The sequence below is a fragment of the Capricornis sumatraensis genome, chromosome 5, assembly GCF_032405125.1.
Source record: "Capricornis sumatraensis isolate serow.1 chromosome 5, serow.2, whole genome shotgun sequence".
NCBI classification, from domain to species: domain Eukaryota; kingdom Metazoa; phylum Chordata; class Mammalia; order Artiodactyla; family Bovidae; genus Capricornis; species Capricornis sumatraensis.
This window is the reverse complement of record NC_091073.1, coordinates 123,002,894-123,017,057: the sequence shown is the minus strand read 5'-3', so window position 1 is coordinate 123,017,057 and position 14,164 is coordinate 123,002,894. Positions and strand designations below refer to the sequence as shown.

The 14,164-nt window shown below is 48.7% G+C and overlaps 1 protein-coding gene across 1 annotated transcript in view; it reads right to left on the bottom strand.

The window, feature by feature from the left end:
• The window catches only part of UBE3C (ubiquitin protein ligase E3C), a 112,955-nt gene that overhangs the window by 46,702 nt on the left and 52,089 nt on the right, over positions 1 to 14,164 (bottom strand). Inside the window, exons 12-13 of the mRNA XM_068972679.1 lie at positions 10,676 to 10,833; positions 10,293 to 10,525 (exon numbers count right to left, since the gene is read on the bottom strand). Coding sequence (XP_068828780.1) covers positions 10,293 to 10,525; positions 10,676 to 10,833 — 391 coding nt within the window. The remainder of the gene's footprint in view (positions 1 to 10,292; positions 10,526 to 10,675; positions 10,834 to 14,164) is intronic.

Below are 14,164 nucleotides of genomic sequence, written 5' to 3'. Positions count from 1 at the left end.
TCAACCAAAGTGGGAGAGAAAGGGTCCTTGGTTGCTATCTCAGGCCTCCACGACACAGACTCCAGCTAGACCACATAACCAGGAAAGAGGAAGAGTAATACCTGAGCAGCTCGGCCATCCAGACAAAACGTCACCAGTAAAAACCACTCAAGCTCTAGAACACAGCTTTCACACTGGTGGGCATACGCTGCCGATTTTGCTGTGACGCCCACCGCAGAGCACATTAAAGCCTGCTGTGATGCTACGGCAACGTCCTTTCTAAGTCAGCAGGAACGCGGCACAGGTAAGCAGCGAGAGCCTGTGGTCCTCCCGCAGCGGCTGCGCGCCTGCTCGGGGTTAGGCCGCACACAGGCAGGCCGCACACAGGCAGTGCTTGAGGGGGACTGATTTTAAGCCCGGTCGAAGTGGACTGAGCGTCCGGTTCCACCTGGCGAACTGCTGGCCACAAGCAGGGCACGGCCGCTGACCTCACACACCTGACTCCTGGGTGTCTCTCAGTTTTGCTCCCAGGAGAAAGGATACCTCAGAGAGCTACGTTCTGCTCACTGAGGTTCGGGACAAACTCAGCGGGGCTCGCACGGAGCACACCAGCAGGAGCTCTTCCAACAGCGGGGACAGAAGCAGGACCCCTAGGCGTGATGGGCGTGGCACAGCATCTCTCCTTCCGCACACCCACACTAGTATTCTAAGTGAATTCAGCTGTAACAGCTACTGTGCTGAAATTTACCCACCACTCACAGCTGTCGACAAAAGCCGTGCCTTCTGACAGTTAACGTCTTTATTTAAACGCGCCCGTTCACCTGTGGCTCCCACGCATCACCCCCCGCACCCCCTCCGAGCCCTGACACTTTCGCACAGCACAGCTGAGGAGATGGCGCTCCGCAGAGCGGTCATGTGCTCACGTCCGCGGCTACCTGACCCCAGGCGACAAGCTGTCCTCCACGTTCTGGTGTTCAAGACCGGCCAACCTCTCCTGCCGAGGACGTTTCTGTTCTGGAGGTGGGAAACATGGTCTAGCTCTTCAGCGATGACTGCTGCCATGACTCACTCTAAATCACTGTGAGAGTGGACATGCACTCTCGGCACAGGCGTCCCCTCCCACACTCTCATATTCTAGAGATGAAGGAGAAGTAGCCAAAGTGTCCTCTCCTGGCATCACTGTAGCCTCTTTCAAAACCAGAGGATGGAAGGCTCGCCTGGAGGCTCAGTGGTCAAGACTCCGCCGGCCAGTGCAGGAGACCTGGGCTTGATCCCTTAACAGGAAGATCCCACATGCTAGAAGCTAGCTCTGGGAGCCACAGGCCTGGAGCCCGCGTGCCCGAGAGCCCGCGCCGCACAGGGGAGGCCACCGCCACCAGAGGCGCGGCGCAGCCACTGGAGAGCAGGCCCCGCCCCCACGGCTGGAGAACAGCCCTGCAGCAACGGAGACTAGCACGGCCCAGAGAAAGTGCACACAGAAAGCCTTCTAGCAACGAGAGGGGAGAGAGAGGTGGGGGACGGGAGGCAGGCAGCAAGGACGAGGCACAGGCGGAGCCGGGCCTGAGCAGAAGGGCTGGCGGCAGAAGCCCGAGGAAAAGCGGGTCCGAAAGCGGACGGGAAGCGGGACTCGAGGCGCCAGGGAGGACACAGCCCGTCCGGGGAGGGCACGGCCCGGCCAGAGGAGCTGACTCTCAGACAAACGCCAAACACAATTCTTAGCATAGCTGTCTTCTACACAGAGCTTTATTCAAAGGGTGTCTCAAACGCAGGTTTTAAGAAGCATAAACGTACCCCAAGTATCACACAGGATGCACTTGCATCTAAAATGCGTTTGCTGTTTCTCTGAAATCCAATTAACTGGGTGACACATATTTTTATGTGTTATATTTGGCAACATGAGGTGTGGACAAATTCCCAAAATATTTTAGAAATGTCATATCTCCTAAGAACATTTTTGTCCTTTACTTAAATTATTTTTTATAACTTGTAGAGAAAAATACAAATTTTAAGAAATCATGAAAATTTAACTGGATCCAGAGGATCATTACCAAAATCAGATTCATTATAGTCTTCATAGACGAAAATGGAGACGCTCTATACAGTCAGCAAAAACAAGGCCTGGAGCTGACTGTGGCTCAGACCATCAGCTCCCAAAATTCAGACTTAAACTGGAAAAGCAGGGAAAGCCTCTGGGTCACTCTGGTATGGCCTGAATTCAGCCCCCATGATGACACAGAGGAGGTGACAAGCAGACTCACGGTACTAGGTCTGGTAGACAGAGTGCCTGAAGAACTACGGACGAGGCTCGCACCACTGTACAGGAAGCAGTGACCAAAACCACCCCCAAGAAAAACAAACACAACAAGGCAAACTGGTTGTCTGAGGAGGCCTTACAAAAACAGCTGAGAAAAGAGCAGTGAAAGGCAAAGGAGAAAGAGAAAGATAAACCCATCTGAATGCAGAGTTCCAAGCAGCAAGCCTTCTTAACTTAACAATGCAAAAAAATAGAGAGATACCAAGGGAACATTTCATGCAAAGATGGATACAATAAAGGACAGAAACAGGACGGACCTAACAGAAGCAGAAGATATTAAGAAGAGGTGGCAAGAATACACAGAAGAACTGTACAAAAAAGATCTTATTGACCCAGATAACCACGATGGTGTGATCACTTACCTAGACCCAGACTTCCTGGAATGTGAAGTCAAGTGGGCCTTAGCTAAGAAGCATCACTATGAACAAAGCTAGTGGAGGTGATAGAATTCCTGATGAGCTATTTCAAATCCTGAAAGATGATGATGCTCTGAAATGCTGCACTCAATATGCCAGCAAATTGGGAAAACACCGCAGTGGCCACAGGACAGGAAAAAGGTCAGTTTTCACTCCAATCCCAAAGAAAGGCAGCACCAAAGAATGCTCAAACTACCGCACAATTGCACTCATCTCACATGCCAGCAAAGAGTTAGTCACTCAGTGCTGTCTGACTCTCTGTGACCCCATGGACTGCAGCCTGCTAGGCTCTTCTGTCCATGGAACTCTCCAGGCAAGAATACTGGAGTGGGTTACCATTCCCTTCTCCAGGGGATCCTTCCAACCCAGGGACTGAATTCAGGCCTCCTGCATCGCAGGCAGATTCTCTACTGCTCAGCCACGAAGGAAGCCCACACGCCAGCAAAGTGATGCTCAGAACCCTTCAGAGCCAGCCGCAGCAGTGCACGAGCCGCGAGCTTCCAGATGGAAGCCCTTCAGAGCCGGCTGCACAGTGCACGAGCCGCAAGCTTCCAGGTGGAAGCCCTTCAGAGCCGGCTGCGCAGTGCACGAGCCGCGAGCTTCCAGATGGAAGCCCTTCAGAGCCAGCCGCAGCAGTGCACGAGCCGCGAGCTTCCAGATGGAAGCCCATACGCCAGCAAAGTGACGCTCAGAACCCTTCAGAGCAGGCCACAGCAGTACCTGACCAGCGAGCTTCCAGATGGACAGGCTGCATTTTAAAAAGGCAGAGGAATCAGAGATCAAATTGCCAACATCCGCTGGATCAGAGAAAGAGAATCCAGAAAAACATCTATGTCTGCTTCACTGAGTACGCTAAAGCCTCTGACTGTGTGGATCACAACTGTAGAATGTTCTTAAGAGATGAGAATACAGACCACCTGACCTGCCTCCTAAGAAACCTGTATGCAGGTCAAGAAGCAATGGTTAGAACTGAACATGGAAAAATGGACTTGTTCAAAATTGGGAAAGGAGTACATCAAGGCTGTATACTGTCACCCTGCTTATTTAACTTATATGCAGAGTACGTCATGTGAAATGCTGGGCTGGATGAAACACAAGCTGGAATCAAGACTGCTGGGAAAAATAACAACTTCAGATATGCAGATGATACCACTCTAATCTCAAAAAGTGAAGAGGAACTAAAGAGCCCCTTGATGAGAAGGAAAGGAGAGTGGAAAAGCTGGCTTAAATCACAACATTCAAAAACGAAGATCATGGCATCTGGTCCCATCACTTCATGGCAAATAGATGGGGGGAAAAGTGGAAACAGTGGTACATTTTATTTTTTCTGGGCTCCAAAATCACTGTGGACAGCGACTGCAGCCATGAAATTAAAAGATGCTTGCTCCTTGGAAGAAAAGCTATGACAAACCTAGACAGCATAGTAAAAAGCAGAGACATTACTTTGCCAGCAAAGTCATACAGTCAAAGAAATGATTTTTCTAGTAGTCATGCATGGATGTGAAAGTTGGACCATAAAGAAGGCTGCTGCTGCTGCTAAGTCGCTTCAGTCATGTCCGACTCTGTGAGACCCCACAGATGGCAGCCCACCAGGCTCCCCCGTCCCTGGGATTCTCCAGGCAAGAACACTGGAGTGGGTTGCCATTTCCTTCTCCAATGCATGAAAGTGAAAAGTGAAAGTGAAGTCGCTCAGTCGTGTCTGACTCCTAGCGACCCCATGGACTGCAGCCCACCAGGCTCCTCTGTCCAAGGGATATGCCAGGCAAGAGTACTGGAGTGGGTTGCCATTTCCTTCTCCTAAAGAAGGCTGAGGGCTGAAGGACTAATGCTTTTGAACTGTGGTGTTGGAGGAGACTCTTGAGAGTCCCTTGGACTGCAAGGAGACCCAACCAGTCCATCCTAAATGAAACCAACCCTGAATATTCGTTGGAAGGACTGATGCTAAAGCTGCAGCTCCAATACTCTGGCCACCAGATGCGAACAGCCAACTCACTGGAAAAGACCCTGCCTGATGCTGGGAAAGATTGAGGGCAGGAGGAGAAGGGGGTGGCAGAGGATGAGATGGTTGGATGGCATCACCAACTCAATGGACATGAGCTTGAGCAAGCTCTGGGAGATGGTGATGGACAGGGAAGCCTGGCGTGCTGCAGTCCATGGGGTCGTGAAGAGTCAGACACAACTCAAATTCTGTGATTTCAAAACACCTTCAAACATACTCCCTTTCTGCACATTCATTTTCAGTGCCACAAGCTGCTAGTGGTATTTAGTGCTGAAAAACCAAAGCTCACAGAAGTAACCATTAAAAAACCACATGAAGTGACGAAAGAGTGTCAAAGGCAATGAAAGCTGACGTAACAATTTTAAACTGGATCAACAGGCACCCAGTGTTGAGATTCAAAAGACAGCTTTCCTCTCAGTAAATTTTATCTAATTTCCCGTGCAGATAAGCCTACTACAGAAGACTGGCACGATTTTAGATTTAAACAGGCCTTCAGTCACGGGAGTGCAAGTCTGCAGACTGAGGTTAAGAGGCCACTAACGCCTGCCCCACGGGGACTAACTGCACGCGGGCCTGGAGCCTCTGGCTGACAAGCACCCACAAAACGCAGCACCCGCAGCAGCTCTAACTCCAGGCAACAGCCGCCACCTGGTCCTGAGGAGACCCTGAGACAGTGAGACCAGAGAACCAGTGCATCAAGAAATATGAGCAGAGGCAACAAACAAGTGAACACCAGGGTGACTGACATGTGAGCGCAACACACAGCTTCAGGAGGCTTCCACAGTGTAAACGCGCCCTTTCGTGGTTATGCCACGCGTTTACTTGGCTCCCACATCGTGCTCTTCTGCGCTGGAGCTGAACCTTAAATAAATACTGGAGAACTAACGAGATTATCTAAGCAAATATTCAGAAATGCACTAAACTGCTGTGCGTGTGGTGACATGCCACTAAAGGGAAAGCAAAGGGACTCCCTGGTGGCCTGGTGGCCAGGACTCCGTGCGTCACTGCTGAGGGCCCCGGGGTCAATCCCAGCTAGGGAGCTGGGGTCCAGGAGCCACACAGCCGGAAGCCAAACAGTGACGCCCTCAAACCCGGGGTTAAAAGACCACGCAGACAACCAATTAGAGACACACAGATGTCTCATAAAAGTCACACCTGACAATTGTCCAAGCTCAAGGTTTTAAATTAATATGCACTGTTTCACAAGATTGCTGTGTATCTGAAAGCCGACTGGCTATCAAGATCGCAAGGAAACCTAGACCTTACGGAGACAGTCTTAAGCATTACAGACTTTAAGCCATAGAAGAGATCACACACATAAAGAATGCATCTGACGAGGACTTAGAGCTATGAATGCTCAACTATGACATTTCTGAGTGGAGATCACTGACGTTCAGCTTCATTAGCGCAACCAAAGGAAAGCATCGATGCTCCACAACCAGAAAGGCGCCTGTAACAATCTTCTGAGCTTAAACGCAGTGGGCACAATCAGATATCTTAGGTGATTACCTTCAAACTTTAAAACAAGCATAGGACAAGGCACATCATTTACGGGTACCTAACTGGCTTAAAGCTCAACATTCAGAAAACGAGGATCATGGCATCCGGTCCCATCACTTCATGGGAAATAGATAGGGAAACAGTGGAAACAGTGTCAGACTTTATTTTTTGGGGCTCCAAAATCACTGCAGATGGTGACTGCAGCCATGAAATTAAAAGACACTTACTCCTTGGAAGAAAAGTTATGACCAACCTAGATAGTATATTCAAAAGCAGAGACATTATTTTGCCGACTAAGGTCCATCTAGTCAAGGCTATGGTTTTTCCAGTAGTCATGTATGATGTGAGAGCTGGACTGTGAAGAAGGCTGAGCACCGAAGAATTGATGCTTTTGAACTGTGGTGTTGGAGAAGACGTTGAGAGTCCCTTGGACTGCAAGGAGATCCAACCAGTTCATTCTAAAGGAGATCAGCCCTGCGATTTCTTTGGAAGGAATGATGCTAAAGCTGAAACTCCAGTACTTTGGCCACCTCATGCGAAGAGTTGACTCATTGGAAAAGACTCTGATGCTGGGAGGGATTGGGGGCAGGAGGAGAAGGGGACGACAGAGGATGAGATGGCTGGATGGCATCACGGACTCGATGGACGTGAGTATGAGTGAACTCCGGGAGTTGGTGATGGACAGGGAGGCCTGGCGCGCTGTGATTCATGGGGTCGCAAAGAGTCGGACACGACTGAGCGACTGAACGGAACTGAACTGGGTAAATGTGTGATGTGGCCAATATATAATAAACAGTTTTTTAGATTTTGATTTCCTAACGAAGAATATGTAAAAACGAAATACGAGAAAAACCAGTAAAGTACCAGCTCTAAGATTATTCTCATAGAAAGCCATAATGGTTTTCCCTGTGTAATCCTAAGCTCAGAATGACTTCAGCAGTTGTGTCTCTGTCCTGTGTGCTCTCAGCTTTGCTGCTGAGTCTCTTTCCTTATGTAGTGATGCTCCAAGAACAGGGACTGTCCAATTTCATTTATGGTTCCCCAGCACAGGGCAGAGCCAGGGTTCCTGGGATAAACACCATGGGTGTTTAAAATAATTGATATTAATGACACCCCAGCCTATAAAAGCCATGAAGTATCTGATATGGATTCCTGTTGTCGATGGCTAACCTAGTTTTATAGAGCCTTTAGTTATTAGTATTCTCTAGCATGTTTAAAACACTACACAATTACTTCTTAAGGTAACCACTTTATTGAGTAGGCAAAACCAAAGCCAAGAGAAAACTTTCAAAGACAGAGAAAGACACAGCAGGCAGCTCAGCCACTTTAGAGGAAGGCTGGATCTGCCTCACTGGTCAACACTGATGGTTAACGGTAGCACGGTTCAATCACAGCTAGGGCACTGCTGTGGTTTTCTGTTTTTACTTTTTAATGAGTCTTTTTGACACTGAAAAATCCAAACCAAGCACCAGGCAGGAGAAAGCCCCTCCTCTCCGAGCCCCTCTGCGCACAGATGAGTGCAGTAAGCAAGCAGGTTCCCGCACGCCTTCCCCCCGTGGGATTAGCGCCAGCGCAGCCTGGCAGCTGCTCACAAAGGCACATCAAACAGGACTTCCTGTTGCCTCCCAGGGCTAACGCAGTTACCGCTGTAAATTACCCTCGGAGAGAAGCTGGTAAGTTTGATAAATGTACAAACTGTTTCAGCAGTGTCAATGCGGGGCTCAGAACTGACCTCAGTTCCTACAGTGACAAAGAAGGATGACTCCATCCACTTAGAAGTCTTTTCTGTGACCAGCCCCCAGAGCCCTCTCGGAAACCGGTCTGGGAGGACCATCAGGAGCTAAAAAATGAAAACGGCTGGTGGCTGGAGGAGCCAGGTCTCCTCACGCGCAGCTCTGTCAAAGTCAGCAGAATGCAGGCAATTATTGCAAAATGCGACTGCTTTCTTTGGTGGATTCTACTCCTTGAACTGTTCACCTCAAATGCGACACTGAAACATATAGAAACGCTAAACTTTCATCTTCACACTTCCCAGGGGCAGTGGAGAGGAGCGGCACAGTCCTCATGCCGGCTCCGCCAGCCCTGGGCTGTGTGTCCCCATCTGTAAAACCGGGACACCTGCAGCGCCTTCCTTACAGAACTACCACTCGCGTGGACTGGTCCCTGTTAAGTCCTCAGAATACTGTCTGAGACAGCAACCACTCACTCAGAGTTAAATTCTACTTCATATTAAAGACAAGTTTTTCTTAAAAGAAAACAACAAGTATCAGCTGAATCTGTTCAAAGACCATGCCTTGATTTTTTTCTTTTTTTTGGGGGTTGCTGGGCTTAGCTCAACAGTAGGCAGAACAATAGCAACAAAATCTTTACAAAGAAGAGGAATCTTATTCAAAAACTTGTCTTCAGACAAGTCTGCTCTAAATTCAGATCTTCATAACTCAATTTGAAACCTAAAGACAATCCTGTTTCAGAAAAGGTGAATGCTCACGCTAATTTTTAAACAAACAGAAACTCTGCAATCCTTAATAAACTAGTAGTGAATCATTTTGCGGCCTAAGAACAAATTCACTATAAAATTTTCACTTAATGCTTATGCAAAATAAAACATTTTCCCCAAAACATGGGGAAAAACATCGTAATACAGCATAATTAAATTCAGAAGGTTCTGGGTACTAAAGATAAGCCTGGTATATGAAAATTATGAAACTGTGAATAGGCGCTGTAGAATAATGGAATTATCTGACACTGTACACAAAACCTGGTAACATGCACAGTGGAAAGTTTCACTAACAAAGATCCCAGAGTTTAATTAGATCCTTAAAAGAAAAACAGATGCTACCATTAACAGCCACATCCAGGAAAAGCTTACACAAGAGTTACAAGTCTTAAATGGGTGACACAGCTTATTTTAACTTAGAGAAGATGCAGAAGTGTCAGTCTTTAAGCAAGGATATATTAAGGGCTCAACATGTGACCTTAAGAGTTTACTTAGGAAGACAGAGACAGGTAATTAAAATAAATTGTGCAAATATATATTACATCAATCCGCACATATTATAAATTCAATGATGCATTAGTACTGTATTCAGTGCAATCAAAACATTCTCAGTTCCTCTCACTGCTCCTAATGCTGGTGCTCAGAAGTGAAATGTGCTGTAAAACCAGGCAGAACGGGCCACACAGAGCCCATTGTGGGCTCGCAGGATGAATAAGCAGCCCTTAATTAGCCCATCAGGTTAAGTGCAAGCATTAATGGGCCTTTCCTAAAGTCTAGCTTGACATCTTTCTCCAAACATGGCCAAGAAGAAAGTTCCATTAGCAATATTAATACAAGCTTAGTTGATCATTTTCATTCAATTAACTTCTTTCAATTAAATAGATCGCTTGACAAAAGCAGTGATAAAAGGCCTGCAGGGACAGCTGACGACTCCAGCTGAACATTAGGGAGCGAGAGGTCGCCGGCACTAAACGGACTGTAAATCTAGCACCAATTTGGAAAATGCGCTTCTTCTGCTCCCACTCCTATAATGAGCGATTTTAGCTGACGAGATGTGTTTGCTGCAGAAATTTCATGGGAAGTCAAGCACCCTTTTCCTTTTCTTTTTTTCTACCCCAGTAGTTGTATTCTCTCAGTGGTGGTGGTTTCTTGCCAACATTTCAGCCACAGTAACTCATAACTTCTCTTTCTGCACAGTTAAAAATGAAGGTATTTTAAAATAATTCATATTCAACTTGCATTAAGTTAATGATCTTATTCCACCTTTGTTAATCAATTTCTTAAGATTAAATAAATAAAACTCGTAAGAGATCTTTTAGTGAAAAATAAAAAAAAAATTTTAATTATACATCACCTTGTCATCGAAAGTACTTGGGGCAAGTTATAAAAGATATATTTTACAATGTAAAAACAAGGCTTTAAAAGGAGGCAAATATAAAATGAAAAAGACTCTTCTTACAAGTTTTGCAAATTAACAATCAAGCCAGAAAGAAACCTGTATCTCTAGTCTTCTAAAATGAGTCATCCAAAAGTAAAATCTGTATGTTATTTGACCTCAGTAAACAAAAATATTCATACACTCATTACCTTAAATAACTGAATCCATCGTTTCTGCTCCATCTGTATACACTGCTGCATCTCAGAACTGGTAGTCACTCCAATACTTTGAAAGGCGGTGATATACTCTTCTCGAACTTCTGGCTTTGTTTCTGGATATGCCAGTTTGATGATCCCTAAGCACGCGTCGCGAAGGCATCGAGACAACACTACCAGCTCTTCTAAAGTAAAAGGCATCATTGACGATTGTCTTTGACCTACAACTGAAAAACAATCCAATTTTCTATTATATTTGGGCTCCCCCTTCCATTTCTTACACACTCAAAGACTTAAAAGGCTTAAAACTTTTCTATCGTCTATGAAAATGGACACGGCATGAGGTCAGCAACAAATGGATTGCTCAGAATTCTCACCTTCTATGGGGTCTCCGAAGAATTCGTTATCATGTATGGAAATCAGTGAGTGACTGAACAAAGAGCTAAACAGGTAAAAGAGTGGGATGATTCTACTCGAATCTTCAAAAGACATAGGCGAGCCTCTTGATATCACCTGAAGCAACGGTACCATAGACCTTGAATTGGGAGAAAGGAGAAGAAAACACAATGGCTGAGTTTGGGAACAAATTAAGACATGACATCAGACAAACATAATCAGGGAAAATAACATTTACATTAGCAATTCAAAGACCCAGAGGGGAGGCAAAGTCACTCTAACAACACAGGTTAATAAATAACGTAAATTAAAGAAATGTCCCTGCTGCGATTTTCCACCGGATAAAGCTAGTTGTTTGAGAGTGAGCCGAGGCCCCAAGGGTCCCTGAAGGGCAGTAAGGCTCTGCGTCGGCGCTCCTCAGGACGCACACTCTGCTACTGACGCTGAACCCCGTCCCCGTCCCCTCTACAAAGGCAGACAGTTCTGGTCTCAGGCAAGGTCTGTCCAGGGCTGTAGAGAGGAACACGAGAAGCAGCCCACTACCGAACCCAGAGACGCAGCTGCAGGGCAGCACCGCTTCAGTCCCGCGCCACGCCTCCACTCACCAGACCCGCAGCTGCGCTCCCTGGAAGGAGACCCCCGGGCCTGCGGCAGGTCCAGGTGGGCCGGCCCCCTTCCCTCCCAAGAGCTGGGGCCCTCACACTACACCCCCACCAAACACGGGCTCACACAGCTTTCCCGGTCTCCAGCACACACCCATCCAGTCCCGGGCCGGCAGCCTGCGGGCCAGCCAGCTCTCACCTGCCCCACCCCTCCTCCCCTGGGTCCTCAGTCCCACGCAGCCACTCTCGTCCAGGAGGCGAGGCACGGCTCTCCAGGGGCTGGCCCGCCGGCGCTGCCACCACCCCCCGGGCGGCGGGGCTGGAGTTGAGGCCACTGGAGGCACCGCTCTCGCTGTGGGTGAGGGGGAGCCACCTGGTGCCAGGTGTCCAGCAGCCCCGCTCCAGCGCTCGCACAGGAGCCCGGCTGGGCACAAACACAGCCCAGACACGCAGCGGCACTCAGCGCAGAGCACCCCGCCGAGGGAAGCCACCCGCCCACAGGAGAAGCGGAGCGAGAGCACACACGTAGTGGGACAAGCGCGCCCATCCTGTCGCCTCCCTCACCACCCACAGGGGACGAGAGGAAAAGGCTGCGCGCCCAGAGCAAGCCCAAGCCCTGAGGGAGAGGAGGCCCCCGCCACTCAATGTCAAGTAGCCTCACCAAGCCCAGTCCTGTGCCGTCTGCACAGTAGAAGAAACAAGGCGTAGCGCCGTCTGCTTTGCTGAGTGAGCGAGGCTAATGGTTTCTATCTTTCAGCTGCCTCATCACTAACTGCAGAAGCACAAAGACTGTAGATGCTGCCAAACAACACTGAGGGGAACACGGGACAAGTCGGGCTGACCAGCTGCCACGTGGAGAGAGCATGTCCTGAGTCTAAACGCATGATTAAACTGCTTAGCTGTGCCCCTGCTGACAACACTCGCACTTGGAATCCTCATCGCCCGCCACACACCTATGTGCCAGGATGCAGAAAACTCTTAAACTGCTTCCCGCAAACAAGATGGGGGCAAGCGCTCAACATTCACTCACTTGTTCTAACTCCCACGAGGTCAGTTCATCTGAACGACAAAGGTGACTGGCCAAGAAGGGTCAGCTATGTGCCTGCGGCCTTAACCAACCAGGATGGGCATGAGTATTATCTCTCGACTCTCTGCTGACCATTCTTTTTGCCATTAACACCGACTCAAATATTTCTTTGAAAACAGGCCCATCTCAAACACTTGTTGCTCAGTCGTGTCCAAGTCTTTCCAACCCCATGGACTGCAGCACACCAGGCTTCGCTGTCCTTCACTACCTCCTGGAGCTTGGCAAGCTCATGTCCATTGAGCTGGGGATGCCATCCACTCATCTCATCCTCTGTCATCCCCTTCTGCTCCTGCCCTCAAATGTCCCAGCGTCAGGGTCTATCATAGTGAGCTGGCTCTTCGCATCAGGTGGCCAAAGAGCTGGAGCTTCAACTTTAGTATCAGTTTTTCCAATGAATATTCAGGGTTGACTTCTTCTAGGACTGACTGGTTTGATCTCCTTGTGCAAATAGAAAGTCCATAATTTACTACAATGAAAGGAAAAGACACTGACTTGTGACTGGGAGAGCTGGCTGGACCAGCAGCATGAACGAGAAGTCAGACAGCCCTCCCTTCTGCACGCACCCTCAGAACAAGGGTCTTCAGAGGGGAAACTCTTTGGCAACTGCACTCGCCCCCTGAGCTGACGGAGCTTCTCATCTTCTGCAGAAGTTTTCAGAGCATGCGTTTTTGTCTTGAAAAGCTTTAAGAGGACTACTTAAAGTAGTCCTGTGAAAAGTCCACAGTCACTGTGAAAAGACACGGGCAGGGTGTAATCAAAACAGGCCCCGCTGAGCTAAAGACAAGGATGAAGCAGGCCAGCCTCGCCGCACAGGCCCGTGACAGGCTGGGTTCTGGCCCTCTCAGCTGCACTTGCGCCCCAGTCAGCGAGGAGCCAGTGCGCCCCAAGACCAAGGGAGGTGGGGGCCAGGAGTCCACAGCCGGACACGCCCCCCATTAGCCTCATGCTTGCCAAAGCTCACAGTCCCAGCTGTGTAAGCCCTGCTGCCACACTACTTTCAGAGTACCCTTCGTGCTGTTTTCAGGGGAATCTGGCACGTCACCTTCATTTATTCTGATAATAAACATGATGAGCCACATACCAAGAAGGTGTTAACTAACACACACTGTAAGTTTCTTGTGGGACTTGGAATAAATCATATGAGCAAAAAGAAACACTTTCTCAAATGGGCTGTCTAAGAAGTAATGAGTTTTTAAAAATGTGTGTAACTTCACTGACTTTTAATGCTGATAATTTAATACAATCAACACCGCATGACGGCAACACCTGCACACACCGTGGCTCCCGCCCCCGCGGGAGACCGACGCCAGGAACACACAGGCTGTCACCAGGCAGGGCCAGGACGGGAGTTCCGTCGCTAAGCTAAGACACCTGCAGGGCGATGATAACCTCCTGCGCCTCAATGACCCCCAGGCTCTCTTGCTTAAACAAACCTGTCGCTCACCAACGCCAAGGTGGGTACAGCCACCAGCAGCTGAAATACACACACATCAAGAAACCAGAAACCTCTCGCTTTAATTTAAAAAGGAAAGGATATAGAAGGTACGTTCTGGACGGGAAGCCACTTCTCCCACGTCTCTACTGCTGGGCTGTGAGGTACAGGACCTCGTCGCCCTGAGCTCCTTCAGCTGCAGCGCAGTCACTCAGAACCTCCTCACTCACACAGATGCGTTAAAATCACAAGAAAGCACCTCCGCCTGTGCCATGAGCGCCTGCCAGTCCCTCTCTGAGGCTTCCTAGCACAGGGCCGGCGGGGGCCCACCCACAGGCACTCTTCCACC